We start from the raw sequence: 26972 nt of genomic DNA, 5'->3' as shown, positions 1-26972 counted from the left end.
GACATGATGTCCGTCTAATCTACTGATTTCAAGCCATTCGCTATCTAGTACTTGATATATTTTTTTCACGATATACAGTATAGAGCTCAACCCCGTTATGGCGCGATCCGCTATAACGCGGTTTGAGCATGGACCCCGAATTAATTTTTTTTGAAAAAAAAATTTGGGAATTTTTTCCCCCCAAAAAATAAAAACTGCTCACTACACACTGACAGCACCAGCACACACTGCACACACACCGCACACACCACACACACAGCCCCCCCTACCTTTTTTTGTCAGCCCACCTTTGGGTGCATAGTGGGGCTGCTGGGAGGGGGGGAGGAACGGTGCAAGGCTGGGGGAGGCTGGGGGGGGGCTGCTGCTGCGATGCTGGGCTCAGGGAGAGCCCCCCCTCTCCCTGCCTGTATCTCTGCTGCTGTGGGGGAGAATTGAAGGAAGCTGATCCCTGGCCGGGAACTCAGAAACAGCTGACATCCCGTGAGCTCTCCTCCCCCTCGCAGCTTCTCTGCACAGATCAACTGTTGCAGATGCTTAGTAAGGGTAAGTGCTGCTGGGAGTGGGGGGCGGGGGGAGTCTGGGGGCCTGCCATTGAGACACTGGGCTCTGGGAGAGTTATCTCAGCTCTCCCCCTTCGGCAGCGCGGAGTCCCAGATCACGGTGGCCATTTTTAAAAAAAATTAGCGTGACCCCAGTAATAACGCGGTCTGATCAGGTGGCCCCCGAGGACCGTGTTATAACGGGGTTCAGCTATATATATATGTATATATATATGTAGTATATAATGTTGATTAGTGCTGGCACATGTGTATGACCCTATTGATGCTCACCAGTCAGGAAAGGGTTACAAAACCATTTCTAATGATTTGGGGCTCCACCAATCCACTAGCAGACAGAGAATGTTCAAGACCATAGTCACTCTGCCCAGGAGCGGTCGTCCTACCAAAATCTCTCCAAGAGCAAACCGGCAAATCATCCAGGAAGTCACAAAGAACCCCAGAGTAACATTCAAGGATCTACAGGCCACTCTCACCTTGGCTTATGTGAGTGTTCATGACTAAACTATCATAAAAAGACTGAACAAGAATGGTGTTCATGGAAGGATAGCCCGGAGGAAACCACTGCTCTCTATAAAGAACATTGCTGCTCTTCTGAAGTTTGCCAAAGAGCACATAGATGATCTACACGACTTCTGGACAGATGAGTCAAAGGTAGACATTTGTGGTCTCAATGAGAAACGTTATGTTTGGCGAAAACCAAACACTGCATTCGAACAGAAGAACCTCATCCCATTCATCAAGCATGGTGGTGGGAGTGTGATTGTTTGGGGCTGCTTTGCTGCTTCAGGACCTGGATGGCTTGCCATCATTGACACACCCATGAATTCTGCATTGTATCAGACGATTCTAGAGGAGAAAAGAAATTGCGCATTTTAGAATGACCTAGTCAAAGTCCGGACCTAAACCCCATGGAAATGTTGTGGTAGGACCTGAAGCGAGCTCTCCATGCAAGGATGCCCTCAAATGTCACTGAGGTGAAACAGTTCTGTAAGGAGGATTGGGCCAAAATTCCTCAAACCGTTGTGAGAGACTGACCAGCAGTTGCAGGAAACGCTTAGTTGAAGTCTGATCAAGGGGGTGCCACCAGGTACTGAATCTAAAGGTGCACATACTTTTTCACACATGGATATTGAATGTTTAATCATTTGTGGATAAATAAATGTTGAAAATATATCATGTTTTTGTGTCATTTGTTTGATCAGGTTATCATTATCTATTATTAGGACTTAGATGAAGATCTAATAACAGTTACGGTTTCAAAAATGTGAAAATCTTATGTGGTTCACAATTTTTTTTGCCATTGTATATATTCACATACATACATACAGACATTTCGCGGGTCCGGTGCCTACATTTTTTTTTATCCCTGGCGCCTATGTTTTGCCAAGGTGCTATTGCGGCTTGAAGCATTGAACAGTTTTATTTTTTGTATTTTGAGGGCATGAATAAAATGTAGAGTCAGTGTCGTAAAAAAAAAAAAAAAAAGTAGAAACAAAGGAGGCACGGAAGGAAAGAAGTCCTTCTTGACTAAGGTCCCAACATGGGATATCAAATTCACTCATCATCCAGCAGGACTTTGGCTACAGGTCTCAAGTGGTAATATCAACCATTTCATTTGAACTTTTATGTTGAGTGTTTTTATCTTCACTCTGAATTTATCACTTTATATTAAATCATTGTCATATAGAGCACGTGCTTCTGTTTTTCTTTTTGTTTGTGATTGAGACACGCGCACACACACCCCTCCCCCCCTTTCCTGGATGGAATCCAGAGTGCCACACACAGCTCCTCTCACTACCGGCCCATTTTTTTGCATCTGACCAGCCCAGGGGGCAATTGCCCTCCAGCCCAGCCCACCCCTGTGTACCACCAACCCTCACCTTCTGTGTAATGCAACTGGAACTCGATGTGTGGGAGATTAAGTCCTGTGGGACGAAACCGGTTGGACTTTTTTGATGCTTTGAGGCCACCGTACCCAATCTCCTGAGAAGCCCTGATTGGAAGGAGACTGCTGAGACGACCGTGACGCGGCGGAGTGCCCCCACTGCGGGTGAGAGACGCTGGAGGAGGCAATCGCGGTTTGTTCCTGACGGAGAAGCGGAGCGGTCGCATTGGGAGCTGTCATCTAAGGAGAAGGGTTGAAGTGCGCCCAAAGTCACTTCTTGTTTACTTACCAGCGGGGAAAGTGTGAGTGTGTTACCATTCCCCTCTGTGTTGTCTGTCATCTTAAGTAAATGATAATGCACTATACTCTCTGCATTTGTGTTCTTTTCTTCATATGAGGGTCTGCATAGAGTCTGCTGATCTGGAGAATCCTCTACTGGGAGTTTCAGTATTATGTGTTTTTCACTGCTAATCAACACTGCGATCATTTGCACATATTAACTGTTTTATCACTTTGCGCCACGAACACTGTTTTGTTTAGGTTCTTTTAGACCACACTGAAGCTGATACCATTAAACTTTGGTGAAAAATAACAGCCATGGAAAACCATTGCAATCAACTAACTTTTTTCCCCACAGGAAAAGCAGGGAGCAGAAAATAAAACTCGGCTCCTCCAAGCCTATGTCCATGCAGCTCCTATATCATTTGACCACTCTTCTTTCTTGTGTCAAGTTATCCTCATGGTTAGGGTGTCATTGCTGACGTGCTATATTGCTCACATGCAAATAATTAGATTCGATCACTTAGATTGTAAGCTTTTTGGGGCAGGGTCTCCCTTTGACTTATGTTGCCATTTACCTGCTGCACTGATCCCCACTGTTTGTCATTAATTTACCTTGTACAGGCAGTCCTCGTTTTACAACGCTTCGCTTTACAACGAATGGCTTATCCAATGCTATGCAATGCATACCTATGTTCATTTTTACAACGCCAAAACGGCTTATCCAACGCTCTTACGACGCTTTGCAAAGTTGTTTATGTGTGTATAATATATATATTATATAATATAATATTATAGAATACTATATAATATATTATTTATTATGTTATATTATATATAATACAGTATATACACTATATAATTTATGTGTGTGCTGCGTATCTTATTGCCTGCATAAAATATTTGGTATATTTTAGTGTTAAAAATGCCTTCAGGAATGGAAACTTTAATTTAAACAGTGTTCCTATGGGAAAACGTGTTTCGCTTTAAGACGTTTCGCTATCCAACGCCATTTTGAGTAACGCATTGTGTCGGATAACCGATGACTGCCTGTATTGTAATTTTGTAAAGCGCTGCGCACATTGTTGGCGCTATGTAAATAAAATGATACATATTATATTTCAAATCACTATATTTGTTCTCTTCATAAGCCAACGGTGAAAGGCCTGCTACTCCCCCCTAGTGGCGCAACTCAATATGACAGCCCATCAACTTGATCAAAATAAAATCTATTTCTGCCACCTATAGAAGGGTGCTGGATAAGCGCAAATCTCCATACTTTACTCATCAGGACAGATTTAGAAGTGTATGGGCATAGTTTCAAACATATAGTAATAACTAGATGCATGTCGGTGTTCGTAATTTACAAGACAGGAATTGGACTTCAGGTGGTTTTGTCCAGTCACTTTCTCCCTAAAAACATGTAAGCTCTACAGATGTAGGATACCTGTGCAAAGACGGTTCTGCATACTTGAATACACAAAAGAGAATGGGATCCCCTAATCAAAGGACAGTCTCAGAAACTCCAGGAAATGGGGGAACTCACAGAAGTGTGGAAAAATATCAAAGAACAATTTATTAGATGCACAGTGGAAAAGACATACATCATAAAACAGTAAAAATACACGACACATACACAGCGAATAGAAGCCCCTTGCTATTAATAATAAAGTGTCTGTGCACATGAACTAAGTCACCAACAGAGAACCACATGTCAAAAGAGCCACTATAAAGTCCTCTTCTGAGGTGAACATGGCTGTACCCAGATAAGGGGCCCACGAATGTGGCGTAACAGGCAGATAGCAGCTAATACAGTACTGACAAATGGAAATATATAACTAGAAATACAATGATCCTAGCAGAGCAGAACACGATCATCCGCACAAGCAACTAACCACTGCTACAAAGTATAAATGTTACCCTTTCAAACAAACTTCCGTGAGGGCCCCATTTTCTGGAGTTGCTAAGACCGTCTCATGATTTAGGGATCCCATCCTCTTTTGTGTATTCGTCTACTGTACTTTACTCCAGAGCAGCACCGTCCGTTTATATTAGGACAAGGCATGGTATGTTATTTAATAGTCACCGAGTAACTAGATGGGTTGTAGTGCATTCCCGCCCCTTTTGACTTTATTGTGGTTCTGCATCGTTCTGCTAAATTGGGGCAGTGACAGTGTGTGACTGGAAGTCACTGAATTATTGTTATCAGGTATAAAGAGTTATGGGTATGCAGTTTGTTTAAAACCCTGTTTTTTGATTCATTATGTAACACAGTTCCCCCTCACCCCCCCATGTCTCCCCCCCCCAATCGCAGATAGGGTGCATGTGAGGGAGATCTATATGTATTACCCAGTGTGGTGCTTTACCCGTTAGGCTCACAGGAGGCATGGGCCTCTGCCAGTGAGAGCCTGGGGTGTATCCTCTGGGACAATACAATATGGTGCAGCGCCTCCACCTGCGATGGCTCCCAGCAGAGCGGGAGTTGTTCCTCGCAGGGCACATTCAAATGAACATATACACTTGATGTAAAATAGCAACGGTCTTTATTATAACAATATGAATACTCTTATCACTCTATAACCTCTATAATACTAATACTGATGGAACAACTACCCAAAGTGCCAACGCAGGGCGCAACCCTCCACCGTGTCCCCACACCGTGTCGAATGTCCCACACCCGAACCCCAAGTGTGTGGTGACCGCGCGGCCCACTAGTATGAGGATGTTAGAGGTGGTGCACTTGGTGACTGTACCTGCCCGGGGCTCCTGCACCAGGGTACAGCAAACAATCTTCCCAAAGATTCCGCAGATGCGATGCCTTCCGCGACGCTCCTCCGGGGCGATCCCACCCGGATAGATATGACAGTCTCTGCACTTGCAGAGAGTGCTTCCCTGCAATAACTGGCCAGGATATTCCTCTTCCTGGCTGGGCCCTCACTTGTCTGGGTTCTACAAGACCCTGTCCCTATCTAAGGGGAGTCCCTGTAGTATCCACAATCTGAGGTGATTGGGGCCTAAGGGTGATGTCTGGCCTAGTGTATGAGCCACTTGCTCTCTACACTTACCCACCCTCCCCTGTCTGTGACCAGCTTCAACTGCTTACTCAATGCAGCACACAACAATGTATCTTTCCTCTCAGGGAAAGCTGTAAGCCCTATTAGCTGCTGTGGCATCACGTGTGCCTCTGCCTCTAAGCTTGCTGGGAATTGTAGTTCCCTGTGATGCTCTTTCTTAAGAGGACCGCATGGCCGCCTACCTTTCTCTATCTGCGCCTGCGCATCTCTGTAGTGGCCACCGCATCGCCCTATCTGGCCGCCAAATCCCCCTTGCTGGCCCTGCGCTATAGAGCGCTTCTGCTGCCACTTGTCCCTTTCAATAATGGCTGCCGCATCGCGTCTGCACATGCGCGAGCCTCGGCGCACGTGCCGACACAGCAAAGATGGCGGCACCCTGCCTCTGATGTCGCCGGGAGCCCCCGGCGACCCACTCGCCACTGCAGCGGCCCCCACCGGGATAAGGGTAAGCAAGGGGGAAACTAAGTACCGGGGAGCCAGAGGGGACCTAGCTACAATTACGTTAATTAAACTAAAATGTGGCACTTTTGTTGACATTCCAGGCTGATCTTATTCACAAGTTTGGAACAACAAGAATGATAGATTTTTAGAAAGAGGTGTATTTTCGCCCCAGTTTTTATTTTATTTTGTGTCTTGCACTTGCTAATGGCTGAACTAAGTTTACCAAAAATGGATAGCTTCAATATTCCATTGTTTTTAAGTGCATAAAGTAGATGTCTTTTTTTTACTGTTTTTTTTTTTAGATATTTAACCCCGCATTTTGTTTCTGAGCATGCGCCATGCTGAGCCCTATGGCAGCAATCTAATGTTCTTATTTTGTATTAGATTATCACTCTGTGTATCTTATACAGTGTCTTTAGACAGATCACTTTATACACCTCTTCCATTTCGGGGGGGATTGTTTCTTGGAAGAGGTAGTGGGAGGATTGGTAAAACTGGAACTGTTTATTCAAGTGTTTATGGTATTGCTCCCCTTTGAGCACTTAACATTCTGTTAAGTAGCTCCCTGCACTGGAGAAGATTTTGGTCCCATTCATTTGAATGGAGCAGACCTCTTTTCCAGCACTGGGAAACAACTTCATGTCTTATCATTGTGTCACATTATTCTTGGGCACACCATTTTTCTTATCAAACAAATATTTCAACCGTTGTGTGCAGGTTTAGGAGTATTACACAGTCATATTCTTATATAAGCCAGGATTTTGCTGGATAGTTGTAATAAGCTCTCTGCCCTTTTTGTGAACCTATTTGCCTTACCCTTAATAATATTTTCCATGAGCTTGTCCACTCAAAACTCTTCATTATGCCCTTTCCCTTTGAATGCATCCGATTAATTTCCTTCACAAATAAATAGAAAATATATGGGCAGGTACATGCTGTTTTTCTTCTTCTAAAGCGTAGGCTCAAGTGTTTACAATTTTCTTTACATAAAAAAATCTTTTACAGTAGCTATTTCTAAAAGTTGCAGAACCACAGTGAAAGTAAAATACAAAAAGGATTTGAAGGTAAAATAAAGTTGACATTAACTTATGAAATGTGTCAAGTAGAAAAGTCAAACAAAATCCGATTAAACATTACACACATGCTAAATAATGTAATAGCACATCATTAAATGACTGCATTCAATCATTTAAAACCCCAATTCTTTTGTTCGGCAGCATTACGTGTAGTAAGTCCCCTCAGCCCAGTAGGAACATGCATTGTGTTACTCCTAGCAGTTTATAATCCCTTGTTTTAGGCGCGCTACCAAAATTTGCAATCACTTTAGTGCAAATTAAAAGAATATGAAAGACAATACAATGCACCCTGTAGAACAGTGTGAAATGTTGCATACAATTATACTTTCAACTCAGCAGGACAAGTGCAATTATTATGTAAGTGTTATTATTCCCAAACTCTCTGGTACAGAGTTTCTTGCGAGTAGCGTGTCAGAAAATAAAAATTGGAATAAATAAAGAAAACTCTTTATTGCTACCCCCCCATGCAAACCGCTAGGCCTGCTTCAGGACTGAATGCAACATCATTTGAAGACAGACAGGCACTTGAGAGTGGTCTGTATGTAAAGGACCAGATTAAATGAAGTCCAAAAAGTGTCCAAAGTTGAAATTCATCGTTAAAAAAAAAAATTAAAAAAATAATCTATATATATATTATATATATATATATTTGGAGTGGGAGCTTGGCAGGGGGACTTATATTCCTTTCATCTGGTATCAGGGACCACCCACAGGATATACTTTTACCTCTGCTTATTGGTGATGTATTTGGAACTTGCAAAAATTTTGGACTGTTTTTTTCATGCTCAGCTTCTATAGGCTTCAGCAAGAGTTCATGTACTCGTACAGCCTCTCATGGTATTATCATCTTGTATTTGGCATTTAGCCTTTTCCATTTCCATCTGCTGTTTGTTTGCATGTTTTTGATGTGTTGCATGCTTGATATATTTTGGCATCAAGGCATTTTGTGGTAACAATTCTTGTACATCAGTACTTATTCTGTAATAGCCATTGAGCTCAACCACTTTCCTGTTTGCCTACTATGCATGCACACCTTTGTCATTAGACCCTGTTGGGCTTTTGATTGTGTGTTCTGATGTTCAGACACTGCTACAGCCCACACCTTTGCCTTATAGTTCCTTTCCCTCAAGACTGTAGGTACATGTCCCCCTCCATTTTATTCTATTTTCTTCCCTGTTTTTATGTATTACAATAAACTGTTATTTTCTCCATATACCTGTGTGCTTTTTATAGGGACCTTTGTTGTTTCTATATCTATATATATTTGAGAATAGCTTCACTGTACACTCTAATCAGTACTGAAAGTATCACAGTGAAGAGGGAAGTGATATATCTATCGAGATAGAGATGGCGCATCCAATTATCTCACATATATAGATATTTCTAGATCTAGCAAGGCTGCCTTCAGTGGCAGTAAGCCCTGGCAAGAGCAGGCATCTCAGTACATATCATGGGTTTTCCCCACTCCCAGCATTGCCCTTGAGTGACAGGGCGGAGGTGGAACTAGGCCTGGGTTCACCCAATCCTGGGTCAGACCTGGTTCCCTCCTCCTGGCTGCACTTAAGGGGAGTGCCACCCAAATTTAGTCAGTGCCTCTCCCCACTTGAGAGGAAGGTCACACACAGATTGCCTAAATACTGGCCTTCCCTGTTCCTCTTCCGCTCGGGGGAGTGAGTGTGCACTTTTCCTCTGATCATGATAGAGGATCAGCGAAGAGTAAGGACTGCTGCAGGGGCCCATAGTGCAGATCCAGAGATCATTTTACCATGGGAGATATCACCAGAGACTGCATAGGGCAGAGGCCTGCTGTGACTGCATTGAGCAGAACAGTATAAACCGTTCCTGTTTCATATACCTCCTGCCTGGTGTGTGATCTTACTGGGGAAGGAGAGGGAAAGTTTCTATCGTAGGGGATCACCTCCGTACATCTGGAGCCTGCAACAGATTGAGGCGCTGCACTGCTAGAGAACCATACTGGGTATGTACCCCAGAAACCTGTCCTGTGTCCCCACAAACATCGGCGGATGACTCAGCCCTCCTGCTTACTTACAGGTAGCATGCACCACACACGCTGTAATGGCAGAATCTCCCATCGGGCGGGGGAAACCCTGTTACATAGTTATATATTGTATAACATTACAGTATAGTCTAGAAAAGATGCACTCGTGGTAATGAAAATATATGGCCACAGGTGCACAAATGCAAGAGTCCAATCTTGGGGAACCACAAACAGTGGAAAAATAAAATACAAAACATTTCAATAGACACGAAGAGATGTTCCAATCCACACAAGGACCTTTGTTAAAATACACTGCAATGTAAAACAGTGCAACTCTGTATATATTTATATACCTACCAAGGGCACCAACAACATACTGAGAGGGGCGGCAAATCCTGCAGTGCTGTTGCTACAAAAAGTCGGAAAGCAAACTAGCCACAAGGAAACCTAGTGTCGTGAAGTGTAGAAAACATGTACAACCTATACAAAAATTGCAACGGGCAGATACAGGGGGACTAATAAATGTTAGGAACTGCAACATAAGTAGCCACTCAACCATACAATAATAGTAGAAATGTTATGGGTGCTTCAAATAACTTTATACGTAGTTGAGATTGACACGGTGGTTTCTTTGAGAGTTTTCCAAGCGATGCTTGTACTCTAAACTTACCCATTGCATTAGCTACAGTCTATTGTCATGTAATGTAGCCGTCAATTATTATTCATGTTTAATTTAAATAATATCTGGATAATTGATATGTAATGCTCATGAATATGTGTTATGTATCACATTATGGTGCTGCTTTAGTTGCTAATGCAGTTTGTGCCAGTTAGAGCTTTGCTAGCATGTTCTGTAGCCTGTACCAGTGATTTTTTAAAGTGTGGCTGGTTCATCTCTTCTCCCACCCATGAGACGGTCACTTCCCACTAAGAGACGGTCACCTCCCACTAAGAGACGGTCACTTCCCACTAAGAGACGGTCACTTCCCACTAAGAGACGGTCACTTCCCACTAAGAGACGGTCACCTCCCACTAAAAGACGGTCACCTCCCACTAAGAGACGGTCACTTCCCACTAAGAGACGGTCACTTCCAACTAAGAGACGGTCACCTCCCACTAAAAGACGGTCACCTCCAACTAAGAGACGGTCACTTCCCACTAAGAGACGGTCACTTCCAACTAAGAGACGTTCACCTCCCACTAAAAGACGGTCACCTCCCACTAAAAGACGGTCACCTCCCACTAAAAGACCATCACTTCAAACAATAGAAAAAACCCCAAAGTCCCAATAGTGATGCTTTCTCAAAAAAACCTCAGCGTGTTCCCCCATACCTCCGTGCTCAAGGGGAATAGTGCTCAGCAGTCACACCCCCAAGCGTATTTAACAGATTTATTGCAAATAATTTAACTTTGGAGGTATTGATTCCTTGGTTTTTAGATAGTTTCACACAATGGACATATTTAGCACTCTCTAGTTTGGGCAAATGAGAAGTTTATCGCACTTGACATATACATATTTAATTCGTATTATGCGAGATAATAAATCGAAAGGAATAATTGTGAAGTGATAGTTTTGCCGGTACGACGCAATGTTATAGGGCCTTGACTGAACCCGTCTCAGAGAGGTTGTTAGTAGCTTCCGAGAGTCAGCACTTTTTAAAAAAAATGGATTTTGAGATTGCGCTATTATTCTCTGTTCTTTCAAATAAAAAACAGATGCGGCTAAAGTGGAACATGAAAGTGGAATGAATTGAATACAAAATGAAATAAGTTTGAATTTAAAAAGAAAAAAAACGACAATGTTTCAGTTGCATCACATTGTATATTTTTGCATTAGCAAGGTCATTTATTGCCATTAATGTTGAAACAATATGCTTCTGTGATTAATGCACAAGGCGTATGAAAAAGTGAATGTTAAAGCACAGCTCTCCCAGTCCCGCCCCCGAGAGCAGCCAACAGGCCAGGTACTCCGGGCAACACAAACCAAAAGCATGAGGGACTTGATTAATTAAAGCAGCAAAACATGAAATCTTAGCTACGTCTTTTTTTTTTTTTTTATTAAATAAATCAGTTCTGTAGTGATTTTTTTTGTTTTTATTCAACTCTTAATTAATGCCATTTTTAATAAATCAATTTTGTATTAGATAATACTTCCTACCTTTTCTTTTTAAAATTCAACTTTTAATGCCATTTTGTAAGATTTAATACACTGAGCATCCCGATTTCTAGAGCACTTTAGCACACCTCCCCAGCAGTGCAAGATCTTTGTAACACTTCACTGTTTGTGATCATGTGTTGCCAATATTCGCAGCAGTTTGAGCTGCAAACTGTAACAATAGATAATGTTACCTTAGTAATATAAGAATACATTGTAGCTGCTGAGTTACACTGACTGAAGGATTGATTTGAAACTAAAAGGCAGCCATTTAGTGAACCCTGGGAAGCAGGATCTTTGCTGATCGATCACGGGAGAACTAATCGATCGGCAGCTTAGGTAATTAGTTAACAATAAAGGTAATCAAATGCTGCAAATATTCAGACAAAAAAAAAAAAAGGATTTTTTTTTAAAACTGCCTGGATTGCCTCTTTAACCCACCTCCCAAGCAGAGCAAGATCTTTTGTAACTTTCCCCTTTGCGATAATTTGTTGCAAATGATCCCAGCAGTTTGAGCTGTAAACTATAACAATAGATAATGTTACTTTAGTAATATGATGCACTGTAGCCACCGAGTTAGGCCGAGTCCCCAGTGTCTACGGCGGCGAGCGCAGTGCACAGAAGGTACGGTCCTCTATGGCTCCGGCCCCAGTAGCTGCCTGCTCGCCTCCGGCACAATGCGCCATCACATTTTTGCAAAGACAAGAACTCCGTTTTTGCCAGTGGCGACGGAGCGCTGGCCAAGTCACGGCGGCGGTTCAGCCAATGAGGGCGAACCAGCCGCGTGACATCATGGCCGCGCCCCGCTGCCATCTAGTCTTTCCCCCTGCAGTTCAAGCACAGACCGCAGCTTTCACCCATGCACGCGTCTCCAGGCGCACGTGCAGCAGCGGACACTGGGGCTGTAGCCTTACCCGGAGTGAAGCGGCCATTATGTTAGGCCCAGAATGAGGATTTTGACAGATTTATAACAGGAGCACTAAACAATTGCCAGCGGAAGAATATAGGAATTATACATTGTCACATACTTTACATATACAAATAAGAGAAAAACAAGTTGGAAAGTAGTATTGCCGATTGAAGTAGAGAAATCTTGAAAAATTGGCCTGTTGGTTGCTCTAAAGAACTTGGGGAGCCCCGGGTGATCATCTCTGAGTACTGCTGACATTGCGCAACCGTGGCTATCAGTCGCTGTTCCGTGGCACACTGGAGATCTGTGGGAGGCTAGCACACATTCCCTGAGAAAAATGTGCTAAAAGGCAGATATTTTACGCCAACAGGGCCAAAACATTTATTTTTCCATACTTCTTAGTTTAATCATTGAAAATGATTGTTACAAATTATATTTAATATGAAAAAAAAAAAAAAAAAAAAAAAATTGTCCTGCCACAGCAATAATAGTACGACCCAAATAGGACAGATTTAGACTGGGGCTCTGCAAAGTCACAGTAAATGTGATCCTGTGGAACAGCTCCAGCAACACTTTTTTTTTTTTTTAAACATAAGGTTCTACAATTCTCAGCAGGTTGAAAACCACTTCTGTCCCGGATGACACAAAAAGTCAGATCATTGCTGCCGTCTTCAGTTGCCTTCGGGATTTTCAGGTTCTTGCGGGAGGAATCGCTGGAATTTTATGTACAAGCCTTCACTTGTGGCGCTGGAAAGAATAGCCCTCTCCACAAAGGGTCCTGAGAAAATGAGACATGAATATGTTAGTGATAATCTGCTTTTAGTGTATTGGAGTTACCCAAGGTGCCGTCCAACAATGAGGGGGAAATTAACCGAAGCACAGATGTTAAATGTGTTCATTTAAAAAAAATATTATTATTGATAATATAAAACCAAAATCACACACGTATATTTACTTTTAAATATTCCTTAAAGTTTGCACGTTGTCTTTGTTTGCTACATCCCGTTCAAAAGCACAATTGCCAAGAGTGCAACTGTACAATCACTTGCAGCCGTCTCCATCAACAAGTCGACCCAATTTTGTCCCATTACGTTTGCAAATCCTTCCATATTTCAAGTTTCTTTCATTGGGTTTGTAAATTGTGAGCTTATTGCTGCTACCCAAATGCATAACAGTACATTTATCTGTATTAAACCTCATCTGTCATTTACCTGCCCACGCGTCTAGTTTATTCAAGTCCTTCTGCAGAGAAATTACATCCTGCTCTGATTTTACAGCTTTACACCATTTAGTGTCATCTGCAAAGATGGAGACTTTGCTCTCTATGCCAACCCCAAGGTCATTAATAAACAAGTTAAAGAGTGGCGGCGTTAGCACTGAAGCTTGAGGCATTCTACTTACAACACCAGCTCAATCTAAATATGTTCCATTAATAGCCACTCTGCTGCCTATCCTTCAACCAGTTCTCAACCCGGGTGCAAATATTGACACCTAGACTAAAATCCCCTATTTTGTATATAAACATTCCATGTGGCACCTTACCAAAAGCCTTAGCGCACACACGCACACACACTCTGATCAGAGCAATTCACCACATACCTCTCAAGCAATACGTGGTCTCTGTGCTTACCATAGCTCAGCGCCCTGTGTGTGCAGGTATCCTTTATGAATGCTTCCAGGTTGGCAATTATGTGTTCATGAGGCATATCCAACTGAAAGAAGAAGACAAAGAATTAGGCTGTGACAGTAAAACAATGAGTGCAGAAGGACTTAAGATAATGTACTGTACACCATAGTAACTGTTCTACAGCTTTCAGTTTGAAATGGGAGCGAACACACTACAAACGCTCAAAGTGGGAGAATACACTGCTTCGAATAGAATTTACAAAAGAGTGACTGCAATGTAAACGAGCCAGACTGCTGCATTCATACAAATCAAACATAATAATTACATAAACCAAAGTATTTGGAGATGGTGTTATCAGTGGAAGTAGTGACCCAATGTTATAAGCAAAGTCTGGAGAAACAACATCGTGCAACATTTGCGTGTCCTTCACCTCACCACTCAATTCCAAAACTCCCCAATTAAAACCGTCATCTCTAAGACAGATAATGTTGTATAAGAGCTTTTAAAGGTTCTCTTTAGCGGCAACTCTTTGGATGTCAGCTGAAGGGTCACAAATTAATGTCCATAGAACGGAGAGGCCTACAAAGTTTGATGCATGCCCTTTCACTAGCAATTCTCTTCTACAAATGCACAGGATATTAAAGCGGCAATCCAAGCAGAAATTCCCCCCCCCCATCATTTTTGTTTAGTCTTTTAAATAGCATTGAAGCAGGGGGTCTCCGGAGCTGAACCCTATCCCTTTCAGCTTCGGGGACCCGAGCTTCCAGAGATACTTACCTCCGTAGGGGGTGCCGGCAGCCGCTTCGCTGGCAGGGCTCACATAATGGCAGAGTTTCTGAGCTCCTGCACCCTGCAGGCCAATAGGAAGTAGAAACTTTTCTCAGGTTCAGCTTCCTATTAGCCCACGTCTCACAGGAGCTTGAAACTTTGCCGAGATACCGGCACCCCATTTGGAGTTCTGTATCTCAGGAAGCAGGGGGTCCCTGGAGCTGAAATTAACGGGGTTCAGCTCAAGACCCCCTGCTTCAAACCTATGTTTATATATATATATATATATATATATATATATATATATATATATATATATATATACATACATATATACATGTAGAGGTATCAGTACCGTGTTAGCCGAGCTTCAATAATCAAAAAATAAATAGATGATACCGTTCTGGGCTAACGAAATGCTTTTATATATATATACTAGCTGAGAGACCCGGCGTTGCCCGAGATGTAAATGCATAATAGGTAGTATTATTTATAAATCGTGGAACAATAGGTGAGTATTTGTTGTAAAGGTTTGGGGGGGGGAAATGGGAGCGGGGGGGGGGGGGAAAGGGGGGGGGAGAAAGGGGAGCGGGCGGGGGGGAGAGAAAGGGGAGCGGGCGGGGGGGAGAGAAAGGGGAGCGGGGGGGGGGGAGAAAGGGGAGCGGGGGAGGGGGAGAAAGGGGAGCGGGGGAGGGGGAGAAAGGGGAGCGGGGGAGAAAGGGGAGCGGGGGAGAAAGGGGAGCGGGGAGAAAGGGGAGCGGGGGGGAGAAAGGGGAGCGAGGGGGGGAGAAAGGGGAGCGAGGGGGGGAGAAAGGGGAGCGAGGGGGGGGAGAAAGGGGAGCGAGGGGGGGGAGAAAGGGGAGCGGGGGGGGGAAAGGGGAGTGGGGGGGGGGTAAAGGGGAGTGGGGGGGGTAAAGTGGAGTGGGGGGGGTAAAGGGGAGTGGGGGGGGGGGGTAAAGTGGAGTGGAGGGGGTAAAGGGGAGTGGGGGGGGGGTAAAGTGGAGTGGAGGGGGTAAAGGGGAGTGGGGGGGGGTAAAGGGGAGTGGGAAAGGGGAGTGGGGGGGAAAAGGGGAGTGGGGGGGGAAAAGGGGAGTGGGGGGGAAAAGGGGAGTGGGGGGAAAAAGGGGAGTGGGGGGGGGGGAAAGGGGAGTGGGGGGGGGAAAGGGGAGTGGGGGGGGGGGAAAGGGGAGTGGGGGGGGGGGAAAGGGGAGTGGGGGGGAAAGGGGAGTGGGGGGGGAAAGGGGAGTGGGGGGGGGAAAGGGGAGTGGGGGGGGGGAAAGGGGAGTGGGGGGGGGGGGGAAAGGGGAGTGGGGGGGGGGAAAGGGGAGTGGGGGGGGAAAGGGGAGTGGGGGGGGGAAGGGGAGTGGGGGGGAAAGGGGAGTGGGGGGGGAAAGGGGAGTGGGGGGGGAAAGGGGAGTGGGGGGGGAAGGGGAGTGGGGGGGGAAGGGGAGTGGGGGGGGAGGGGAGTGGGGGGGGGAAAGGGGAGTGGGGGGGGAAAGGGGAGTGGGGGGGAAAAGGGGAGTGGGGGGGGAAAAGGGGAGTGGGGGGGGGGGTGGAGAGCAGTGGGCATATGTATTGTCATAATTTATGTATGGGCATTTCCCCCCCCTCCTCCGTGCGTCCGTCCCCTTGCTGGTTCGGCTGGTGGCCCCCCCCCCGTTCCCCGTGACTCCCCCCCCCCGTTCCCTGTGACTCGCGGCTCGCCCCCCCCCTTTTCCCCGTGACTCGCGCTCCCCCCCCCCCCGGCGCCCGCTTGGTCCCCCGATGTGCCGTCCGGCTGAGTGAGGCGTGCAGGCGGCGGCAGGAAGCGCCCTGTGTGGGCCTGAGACTCGCGCTCCCCCCCCCCCCCGGCGCCCGCTTGGTCCCCCGATGTGCCGTCCGGATGAGCGGCGGTAGGAAGCGCCCTGTGTGGGCCTGAGACTAGCGCTCCCCCCCCCCGGCGCCTGCTTGGTTCCCCGATGTGCCGTCCGGCTGAGCGGCGGTAGGAAGCGCCCTGTGTGGGCCTGAGGCTGAGGCGGGACGTGCAGTGGGCCTGAGGCTGAGGCGGGACGCGCAGTGGGCCTGAGGCTGAGGCGGGACGCGCAGTGGGCCTGAGGCTGAGGCGGGACGCACAGTGACTTACCTGAGCGGGTGGTAGCGCCGGGGAGGTAAGGGAGCGGCTGGGGTAGGAGGGCCGCGCTTCACGTCTGGAGCCAGTGCAGGGCGGCGCACGTGATGGGGGGGGGGGGGGGCGGACAGAGGGGGGTGTGTGTGTGTGTATAGAGCTGCTGTGTTGTGTGTGTGTGTGTGTGTGTGTGTATAGAGCTGCTGTGTTGTGTGTGTGTGTGTGTATAGAGCTGCTGTGTTGTGTGTGTGTGTGTGTGTATAGAGCTGCTGTGTTGTGTGTGTGTGTGTGTGTATAGAGCTGCTGTGTTGTGTGTGTGTGTGTGTGTGTGTGTATAGAGCTGCTGTGTTGTGTGTGTGTGTGTGTGTGGCCCGTCACTCCGCCTCAGGCCAATGAGAGGTGTGCGGGGGCGGCCCAAGGGACCAATGAGATTTCCCCTAGGGACACCGGACATCCAGGCAGGCAAACATACAGTGCTTTCACTAATATAGTATAAGATATATATAAAGCAACTGTACATATTACTGTATGCTCATTTGCATGTCTTAGGCAGGTCTGCAACCCTGTCTTTCACCATTATCACCCAGCACACAGCACTTACACTGCAGCAAGGGATTCTGGGAAATGACATGCAAATGAGCACACAGTGCCACCTTTTATCTCAAGCTCACATTACATGAGCAACCCATTGCCAATGCATGCTGCATATCATGAATTGCTCCTTTAATGGTTAACCATCATAGCACGGAAATAAGTACTTTTGCTGGTTAGGAATCATGGCTCTTCTCCTTTCGGCTTCAGATCACATCACTTAGGAAAAGAAGTCCCTTACCTGAAGGGCTTACAATCTAATGTTTACTTTTATGTCTGAAGCGCTTATTCCCATTAGTTCTCTTATTACTCTGTCACGTGTATTACTGCTGTAAAGTGCTATGTACAGTACATAGATGGCACTATACAAATAAAGATACGCATGCATCTGAACAGTAAAATTCACACTTCAACACATTTGACAATCCAAAGCAGCAACACGAGACATTTACACACACACACTTAAAATGAAACTACAGGCAGTCCTCGGTTATCCGACACAATGCGTTACTCAAAATGGCGTTGTAAAGCGAAACGCTGTAAAGCGAAACACGTTTTCCCATAGGAACACTGTTTAAATGAAGGGTTCCGTTCCCGAAGGCATTTTTAATGCTAATATACAGTACACCAAATATTTTATGCAGGCAATAAGATATGCAGCACACACATAAATTATATAGTGTATATACTGTATTATATATATAATATAACAAAATAAAATATATATTAGATAGTATAATATAATATTATATAGTATAATATTATATATATATATATACACACTCTTACGACGCTTTGCAACAATGTTTATGTGAATGTGTATATATATATATATACACACATACACAACGTTGTAAAGCGTCGTAATAGCGTTGGATAAGCCATTTTGGCGTTGTAAAAATGAACATAGGTATGCATTGCATAGCGTTGGATAAGCCATTCGTTGTAAAGCGAAGTGTTGTAAAACGAGGACTGTCTGTATTACGGTTCCTTGGCTTTCTTGGGATTGCAAAAATTTTCAAAAAAACCCCAAAGTGCCTGGAAGCCATTTCCTTGTTGCCACACTGATAACTAGCAGCAGTGTCAGTGATATGTATTCCAAATGGCAGCTCGTTCCGCTGACATCGCCACCAACCACTGGTTTTCTCTTTCTTTTTTTTTTTGTAAATATTTTTCCTTTATTGGTGTCATACATCGCAGGGGTACATAATACCGACACTGGCTCACAGGCCAACTTGTAAATACGGCGCAGTACATGTACATGGCATAGAAGAGGTAAATGACACACAATAAACCCTTTTTCCTTCTTTCAATAGTGAAAAAGAGAGGGGGAGACGAAGGAAAGGTGGATAGTTGGGAACGACTTCGGGAAGAGAGGGGGGAGGGGGTTAGGGTTCGTCGGCCGTAGGGGGGGGGGGAGGAGTAGCTGAGGGGTTTATGTGGGGGTTGATAGTCCTATCCAGGGTTCCCAGGTAGAGTAAAATTGTGGGGTTTTTTGCTTTAACATTGCCGTCAGTTTTTCCATGCTCATAATTCCGTCTATTCTTGTAATCACAGTTCTTCTGGAGGGGGCTTTAATTTTCTTCCATGCCGCCGCGACACAGCATCTCGCAGCTGTCAGTATTGCTGCCGCGAGTCTGGCCGCCGGGGCAGGGAGGTCGTCAATTGGTTTTCCCAGCACGTAGGTCAGCGGGTCCAGGGGTATTTCTATATCCAGGGTCTCGGTCAGGAGGCCCTGGATCCGGGACCAGAATCTTTGGATCTCCGGACATGTCCACCAAATATGGGGCATGTCCCCCCTTTGACCACAACCTCTCCAGCATTCGTCTGAAGTGCCTGGGTAGATTTGGCTCAGTCTACTCGGGGTCAGGTACCAGTGGAATAATATTTTATAGATGTTTTCTTTTGTGACGGAACAAATTGAGGTTTTGGTGGCTGCCTCCCAAATATCCTCCCAATCCTCGAGGTCCAAGTTGGTGTTTAGGTCTTCATTCCATTTCTGCATATATAGGTGGTTAGGGGGGGGCTGAGATGCTTCGAGCGTTTTATAAATCTCTGAAATGAGGCCCTTTTGGTATTCGCCTTTGAGGCAGAGGGTCTCGAATCTAGAACGCGGCGGGAACTTGAGAGTAGGGGACTGGGTTCTTAGAAAATGTCGGATCTGAAGGTATTGGAAAATGGGCAAGTTGGGGGACGTGAATGTGGTTCTTAATTCCGGAAGGGACATGGCCTCGTCTTTTTCCAGCAAATCCGCAACCACTCTGATGTTTAAGCCTTGAAATTGGCTGAATTGGGATCGGGCGCATCCGGGTGGGAAGTCCGGGTTCCCGAATAAGGGGGTCAGTTGAGAGGGGGTTGAAGCTAGGCCATATTTCCCTTTGGTTTTTAACCATGTCGACCTCGTGCATCTCATTGCCCCGAGACCAAGTCTCAGCGATTTCCTGTTTTTGAGAGCTGGGGACCACAGTAGGGTCGGAAGGGGGTTCGGGAAAGCATGGTGTGTCTCGATCTCCAGCCAGCAATTGGTGGCGGGGGAACTGTTCCATACTACCGCCTGCCTCAGTTGGGCCGAAAGGTAGTATCGGAGTATGTCCGGGGCCCCCAGGCCCCCCCTCGACCTCGAGGCTAATAGGACCGATCGTGGGACCCTGGCTCTACGTTGTTGCCATATAAATCTTAAGATATGGGCCTGAATATTCCTCAGTTCTACTAGTGGGACAGGGACGGGGAGGGTCTGAAAGAAGTAGAGCAGGCGGGGTAGAATGTTCATTTTGGTGGATACTATCCTTCCGAACCAGGAGATCTGGTGGGATAGCCAGGTCTCAAGATCTTTTAAGATCTGGCGGAAGAGGGGGGGGTAGTTAATTTGATACAGCGAGTTATATGAACTTGCTATTTTGATTCCGAGGTATTTGATGTGGGAGGTGTTCCATTTATATTTAAATTTCTGTTGTAGGGCTGACCATACGGGGTTCGGGAGGGAGATGCTAAGCGCCTCTGACCTGTCAGTATTGACTTTATAGTCTGATAGTTGGCCAAATTCGTCAAGGAGTTTTTCTAAGTTAGGGAGGGAGGTGAGGGGGTCTGACAGAGTGAGAATTATGTCATCGGCGAACAGGGATATTTTGTATTCCCTGTCTCCGATTGGGATACCTTTAATAGTGGGTTCAGTTCGAATTCGGGCGGCCAGGGGCTCTATGGATAAGGCGAAGAGTAAAGGGGAGAGGGGGCAGCCTTGTCTGGTGCCGTTTTGTATTTTTATTGGGTTGGAGCGGCCTCCTGGGAGTTTTAGTAGGGCTGTTGGATTAGTATAGAGGGCCCGGACGCCGGCAAGAAATGGTCCGGAGAAGCCGAATTGGCGCATCGTTTGGTCTAGATAGGACCATCTGATGTGGTCAAAGGCTTTCTCTGCGTCGAGACTTAGTATCAGGGCCTGGGATTGTTTGAGGTGCACGTGGTCTATAATATCAATAATTTTGCGGGTGTTGTCAGAGGCCTGTCTTCCTGACACAAATCCCACCTGGTCTATATGAATTAGCCTTGGGAGAATAGGATTCAGCCTGTTTGCTAGGATTTTGCTGAAAAGTTTGAGGTCAGAGTTTAAGAGGGATATTGGGCGGTAGCTGCCGCATTGAAGGGGGTCTCTGCCCTCTTTATGTATAATAGCCAGATTGGCTGCCGACATAGTGTCTGGGATCTGTTGGTCTTGCATAAAGGAGTGGTTTTCTCTTTCTTAAGGCAGACGTTTGGGATTTTTTAATGTGTCACTGGTTACTAAAGCACTGTGTAAGAAAATATTCACTGCGTCAATTACTACAGTACACGAATACCCATACACCCAACCCCAGCACGTTCTGCTGTAACCATCAACTCTGACTGTGCCATTTAGGGGGTGATGTATCAAATGAACGCGCAATGAGAAGTTTGATTTGACACATTGGTCCCTTTTCTGCTTGCGTTTGCATCATATGGAAACGTTTCCTACAATTCATGCAAATTATTAGCCACAGGTGTTCTTCCAGATCAGGCTTGGCAGACTAAGGTGATGCAAATATAAGATGTAAAAAATTGTGTGTGCTGATCACGCGCATTTTAAGTGAAACTTCTTTGTCTTTTGTCACTGTTTTGTTACAGAAATTGTATTTGTGATGGTGATGTTTTTAATTAATAAAACACAATTTCAGTACCAAAACGCAAAGAAGTTTGACTTAGAACTTATGTTTTAGCTATTTGCACTTCTATATTTAAAGTAGCTGAATTCCTTGTGTCTGTGTGTGTCAGTCAGTCAGTGTGTGACTCTCCTGATTTCTCCACCCCATGGAGGTGCGGCGGTACGGGGAGCGCGGCTGTCTGAGTCCCCCGGAGCACCCCCCCCCCCCCAACTTTCGCCCCCTGCGGGCGGGAGGGTTGCTCGGCGGCTGCTCACTGGGGGGCTGGGCTGGAGGGTTGCTCTTTGGAGGCGGCTCACTTTTGGTTGCTTGGCTCCAGATAACTGGGGTGGTGGCTGGGAGGGTTGCTCGGCGGCGGAGGCTCACTGTGTTGGGCGGGCTGCTCAGCGGCGGTTCACTGGGTGGGGCGCAGTGCTCGGCGGCAGCTCACTCAATTAGGGATGCTCAGCGGCGGCTCACTCACGAGGGTTACTCAGCGGCGGCTCACTCACTTTGCTCGGCGGCAGCTCACTAGGGGGGGGGGGGGGGGCGGGCGTTAGGGTCGGGTGAGAGAAAGTGAGGGTGTGTGTGGAATCAAGGCAAGCGTGGTAAATGGTCTACTCATCTGCAAGGCTGCATTATGCCCAATATGTGTTAAATAGACACAGGAACTGCATCGCATACCTAATTATTTCTCGCTTTCCCTTCTGGAGACTGACATGAATACAACAGTACAATAGATGTGCCACTATTACACACACTAGGTTTGCCTGCACAAATGTCTTTAAAGCATAAATATAACTTCTGAAATGAAGATATGATCTTCTTTACACAACTTTGATTTTTATGGCCAACATATTACAGTACACTGAAATGGACCACAGAAGAAAAAAAAATTCCCATGATTTCTACAGTGATTCTTTCCTTCCAGGAGTATTTATTTGTGTACATTGTAATGGTTTTAAAAATGGAAAAAAACTAAAATGTTGCTTTGATTCTGGGGACACACACACACACACACACACACACACACACACACACACACACACACACACACACACACACACACACACACACACACACACACACTCTAAAAGGATTGAGCCTTTGAGTATTTTCAAGAGTATTTGAGGTATTCAAAGCGGTTCATCAGCATGCAATTCTTTTAGGCCACATCCTAAACTTAAAAGTGAATGCAGTGTCTCTGTCCTCGAGTAAAACGAGACGGACCCAACCAATTAGGAAGATATGTCATTAATCAGCACAAATGTATAACATACTCACTTATCCAAAGGAAAGGACACATCAGCTGCCAACATTCAAACCCATGTCCCCCTCACCACTTGTACTGTGTCTATGTGGGGGACACAGCACCGGAAACATCTCAATATATGATCTTACGGAGTAAGACCGCATGTTATGCCTTTAAACCGAATGGTATAATTTTAGTAACCGGCCACGTCCCCGTCCCCCCCCCTTCCTGTACATGCAGGGATTGTAGTGCAGTGGTACTAGAAGGTTCTAAACATTGTTTTTCTTTATATGACAATGCATTGCACCCGCCCTGGCACAAAATAGATTTTAAAATACACTTTAGAGCATTATAAATAAAAAATATTTTAGATGTAAGAATAAAACACATTTTTCTGCTCTGACAATTTAAATGAAGCATTACATTTTTGAAAATACAGATTTAGCCAGACTTGCTGTAACCAGAGCCGCGACATACAGAGCAGAACACTGCGGCCCCCCAGGGACAGTAAAAGGACGCAGCTGTCTGCATGGGTGGGGGGTGTCAGTTCTTCCAAATGGTTTGCTCCCTTCCCACCCCCAAAGATTTTCTGTTCCCGGTGTGGAAACCACGGCAGTGCATACGTTAAGTCTGGCTACATCTTACCAACACCGAGATCTCATTAGTTTACATTGTCTTTAAATACTGTAATGCAGATTGTTAGTGCTTTTTAAATGACTAATTACGTTTGCAGGAATGAACAGCGGATAGTTCCGTGGGACATGGAATCAGATGGACGCTATGGAAGATAACTTTTACTTTTGGGTACACGGTGCTCATTTCCAAATGAAGTAAATGGACACATGGATTCAACATATATAGTATTTAATTGGGTATACATCTCATATCCTTCACTAAAGCGGTGGTGAGGACATACATACATACACACATATATATATATATATATATATATATATATATATATATACAGTGCTTGACAAATCACCCAAAAATCTACTCGCCGAACAAAAAAATCTACTCGCCACCTAGTCCCGCCCCAACCCCGCCCCTAGTCCCCCTACCCCGCCCCTAGTCCCGCATTTAAAAAAAACCCTAAATGAAATAAATTGAATAAATTTCTAGTAAGAACATTCGTTTTTGACATAAGTTTATTTATTGTATTACATTATACTACAATTAGTCCTGGTTACGTGTGTGTGTGTGTGTGTGTGTGTGTGTGTGTGTGTGTGTGTGTGTGTGTGTGTGTATAAATGTCGAATCTAGAAAAAAAACCCAGATGTGAATGACTAGTTTCCTGCACCCCTTAACTAGTGCCTGGACGTCCCCGCTTCACAATATTTAAAGCAGCAATCCCGCCTGGGATCTTACCTGATCCGCAGTCCCTCAATGTCCAGGTACCCTCATTCCTGCAATGTTATACATTGGAGGGAATGTGTTCCCTACCTGTCTTCTGGGTTAGGGGGGGTTCCGATGTCTTCCGTGTGAAGCTTGAGTCAGATCTGGAAGAAAGCAGTATAGGTTATTTCGGTGTAGTATAAGGCAGTTAAGATATACAGGGTAAATAAAATATCCAGATTGTGAGACAGAGAGAGGGTGAGAGAGATGGTGAGACGGAGAGAGGGTGAGAGAGATGGTGAGACGGAGAGAGGGTGAGAGAGAGGGTGAGAGAGAGAAGGTGAGAGAGACGGAGAGAGAGAAGGTGAAAGACGGAGAGAGAAGGTGAGAGAGACGGAGAGAGAGAAGGTGAGAGAGACGGAGAGAGGGTGAGAGAGACGGAGAGAGGGTGAGAGAGACGGAGAGAGGGTGAGAGAGACGGAGAGAGGGTGAGAGAGACGGAGAGAGACGGAGAGAGGGTGAGAGAGACGGAGAGAGGGTGAGAGAGACGGAGAGAGGGTGAGAGAGACAGAGAGAGGGTGAGAAAGAGACGGAGAGAGGGTGGGAGTGAGATGTAGAGAGGGTGTGAGAGATACGGAGAGAGGGTGATAGAGACGGAGAGAGGGTGAGAGAGAGGGTGACGGGGTGAGAGAGGGGCTGAGAGAGGGGGTGATAGAGGGGTTGAGAGAGACGGAGAGAGGGTGAGAGAGAGACGGAGAGAGGGTGAGAGAGACACGGAGAGAGGGTGAGAGAGACACGGAGAGAGGGTGAGAGAGAGGGTGAGAGAGACACGGAGAGAGGGTGAGAGAGAGGGTGAGAGAGACGGACAGAAGGTGAGAGACAGAGAGAGGGTGACTGTGGGGGTTGGGGTGACTGGGTGGGGTGATTGGGGTGTGGGGTGATTTGGGGGTAGGGTGATTGGGGGGCTGGGGTGACTGACTGGGTGTTTGGGTGGGGTGACGGGGTGGGGTTATTGGGGGGTTGGGGTGACGGGGTGTCTGACTGGGTGGGGATTACTGACTGACTGGGTGGGGTGACTGGGCGACTGGGCACAGGGCAAGGGGGTGGGATGACTGACTATGACTGACTGGGTGGGGGGATGAATCACTGGGTGTGGGGGGTGACTGACTGGGTGGGGGGATGACTGACTGGGTGGGGGCATGACTGACTGGGTAGGTGGATGACTGACTGGGTAGGTGGATGACTGACTGGGTAGGTGGATGACTGACTGGGTAGGTGGATGACTGACTGGGTGGGGGGTTGACTGACTGGGTGGGGGGATGACTGACTTGGTGGGGGGATGACTGATTGGGTGGCGTGGGGGGGTACTTCTGGTGTCCTACATGTTCTCTCTCTCTCTCTCACACACACACACACACACTCTCTCATACCCATAAACACACTCTCTCATACACACACACACACACACACACACACACACACACACACACACACACACACACACACACACACACACACACACACACACACACACACACACTCTCCTACCCATACACACACACACACACACACACACACACACACACACACACACTCTCTCCTACCCATACACACACACATACACACACATACACACACTCTCCTACCCATACACACACACATACACACACACACACACACACACTCTCCTACCCATACACACACACACACACACATACATACACACACACACACTCTCCTACCCATACACACACATACACACACACACACTCTCCTACCCATACACACACACATACACACACACACACTCTCCTACCCATACACACACACACACACACACACACACACACACACACACACTCTCCTACCCATACACACACACATCCACACACACACACACACTCTCCTACCCATACACACACACACACACACACACACACACACACACACACACGGGATGGGACGGGGAAACACCCCGCTACTACCTGCCGCCCCGCGCGGGCAGCGGGAGCGAGGGGAGGAGGGGGTGTAAGAGAAACACCCGAGCCGCGGAATGTATAGTGAATGTTTCGTTGTGCTACGTGGTGCCGTTTCTGAGATTTCGATGCTTCTGACATACAAACGGAAAACGGAATCCAACTTAGAATTTTAGTATAGATATATATATATATATATATATATATATATATATATATATATATATATATATATATATATATATAAATAAATAAACGATATTACCTTTCTTGCGGCAGGTAAGACAGCACTCCAGTAGAATGATAAAAAAATCAGTGTATTCAGGCATGTAGACAAAAACAAGACGCCCAATCCGACGTTTCGGTCCCGGAGCGGAACCTTTCTCAAGGGGGATGATATATATATATATATATATATATATATATATATATATATATATATAAAACAAACAAATTAGAGTAGTGCCTTAGGAAGCTTGATAAGGATAAATCCGCTGTGTAAATCAGATAGAGTTAACAAGGCTATTGACCAAAGAATCCCCAAAAGGGCGAATTTGTGATAAAAACAACTGACATCTATAGCAAAAATAAAAAATATGAAACATAAAAAATAAAATAAAAACCAGATGTCAGTTGAAATGTCAAAAAATGTACTTAGTCCACTGGAGTTTTGTTGCCCGTATATAAGGATCACCAAATCCCAAGGATATCTGCAGAAAACAAGAAGAAAAAACAGGCGCACTCCTAGTGTGATAAAGTATAAAACAGTATTTATGGGATTGTAAAATATAA

General features: G+C 45.8%; 1 protein-coding gene across 2 annotated transcripts in view; it reads right to left on the bottom strand.

The window, feature by feature from the left end:
* Positions 1 to 11116: 11116 nt before the first annotated feature.
* MRPL1 (mitochondrial ribosomal protein L1) overlaps positions 11117 to 26972 on the bottom strand; it is a 67266-nt gene continuing 51410 nt past the window's right edge. For both annotated transcript variants that reach the window (XM_075606849.1, XM_075606859.1), the window contains 2 exons: positions 14010 to 14091; positions 11117 to 13157 (listed from right to left, as the gene is read on the bottom strand). In XM_075606849.1, coding sequence (XP_075462964.1) covers positions 13051 to 13157; positions 14010 to 14091 — 189 coding nt within the window. In that variant the 3' untranslated portion in view covers positions 11117 to 13050. The remainder of the gene's footprint in view (positions 13158 to 14009; positions 14092 to 26972) is intronic.

The sequence above is a fragment of the Ascaphus truei genome, chromosome 1 (assembly GCF_040206685.1).
Source record: "Ascaphus truei isolate aAscTru1 chromosome 1, aAscTru1.hap1, whole genome shotgun sequence".
Taxonomy (NCBI): domain Eukaryota; kingdom Metazoa; phylum Chordata; class Amphibia; order Anura; family Ascaphidae; genus Ascaphus; species Ascaphus truei.
Note: the sequence above shows the minus strand (reverse complement) of the source record. Positions and strands in the feature narration are given on the sequence as shown.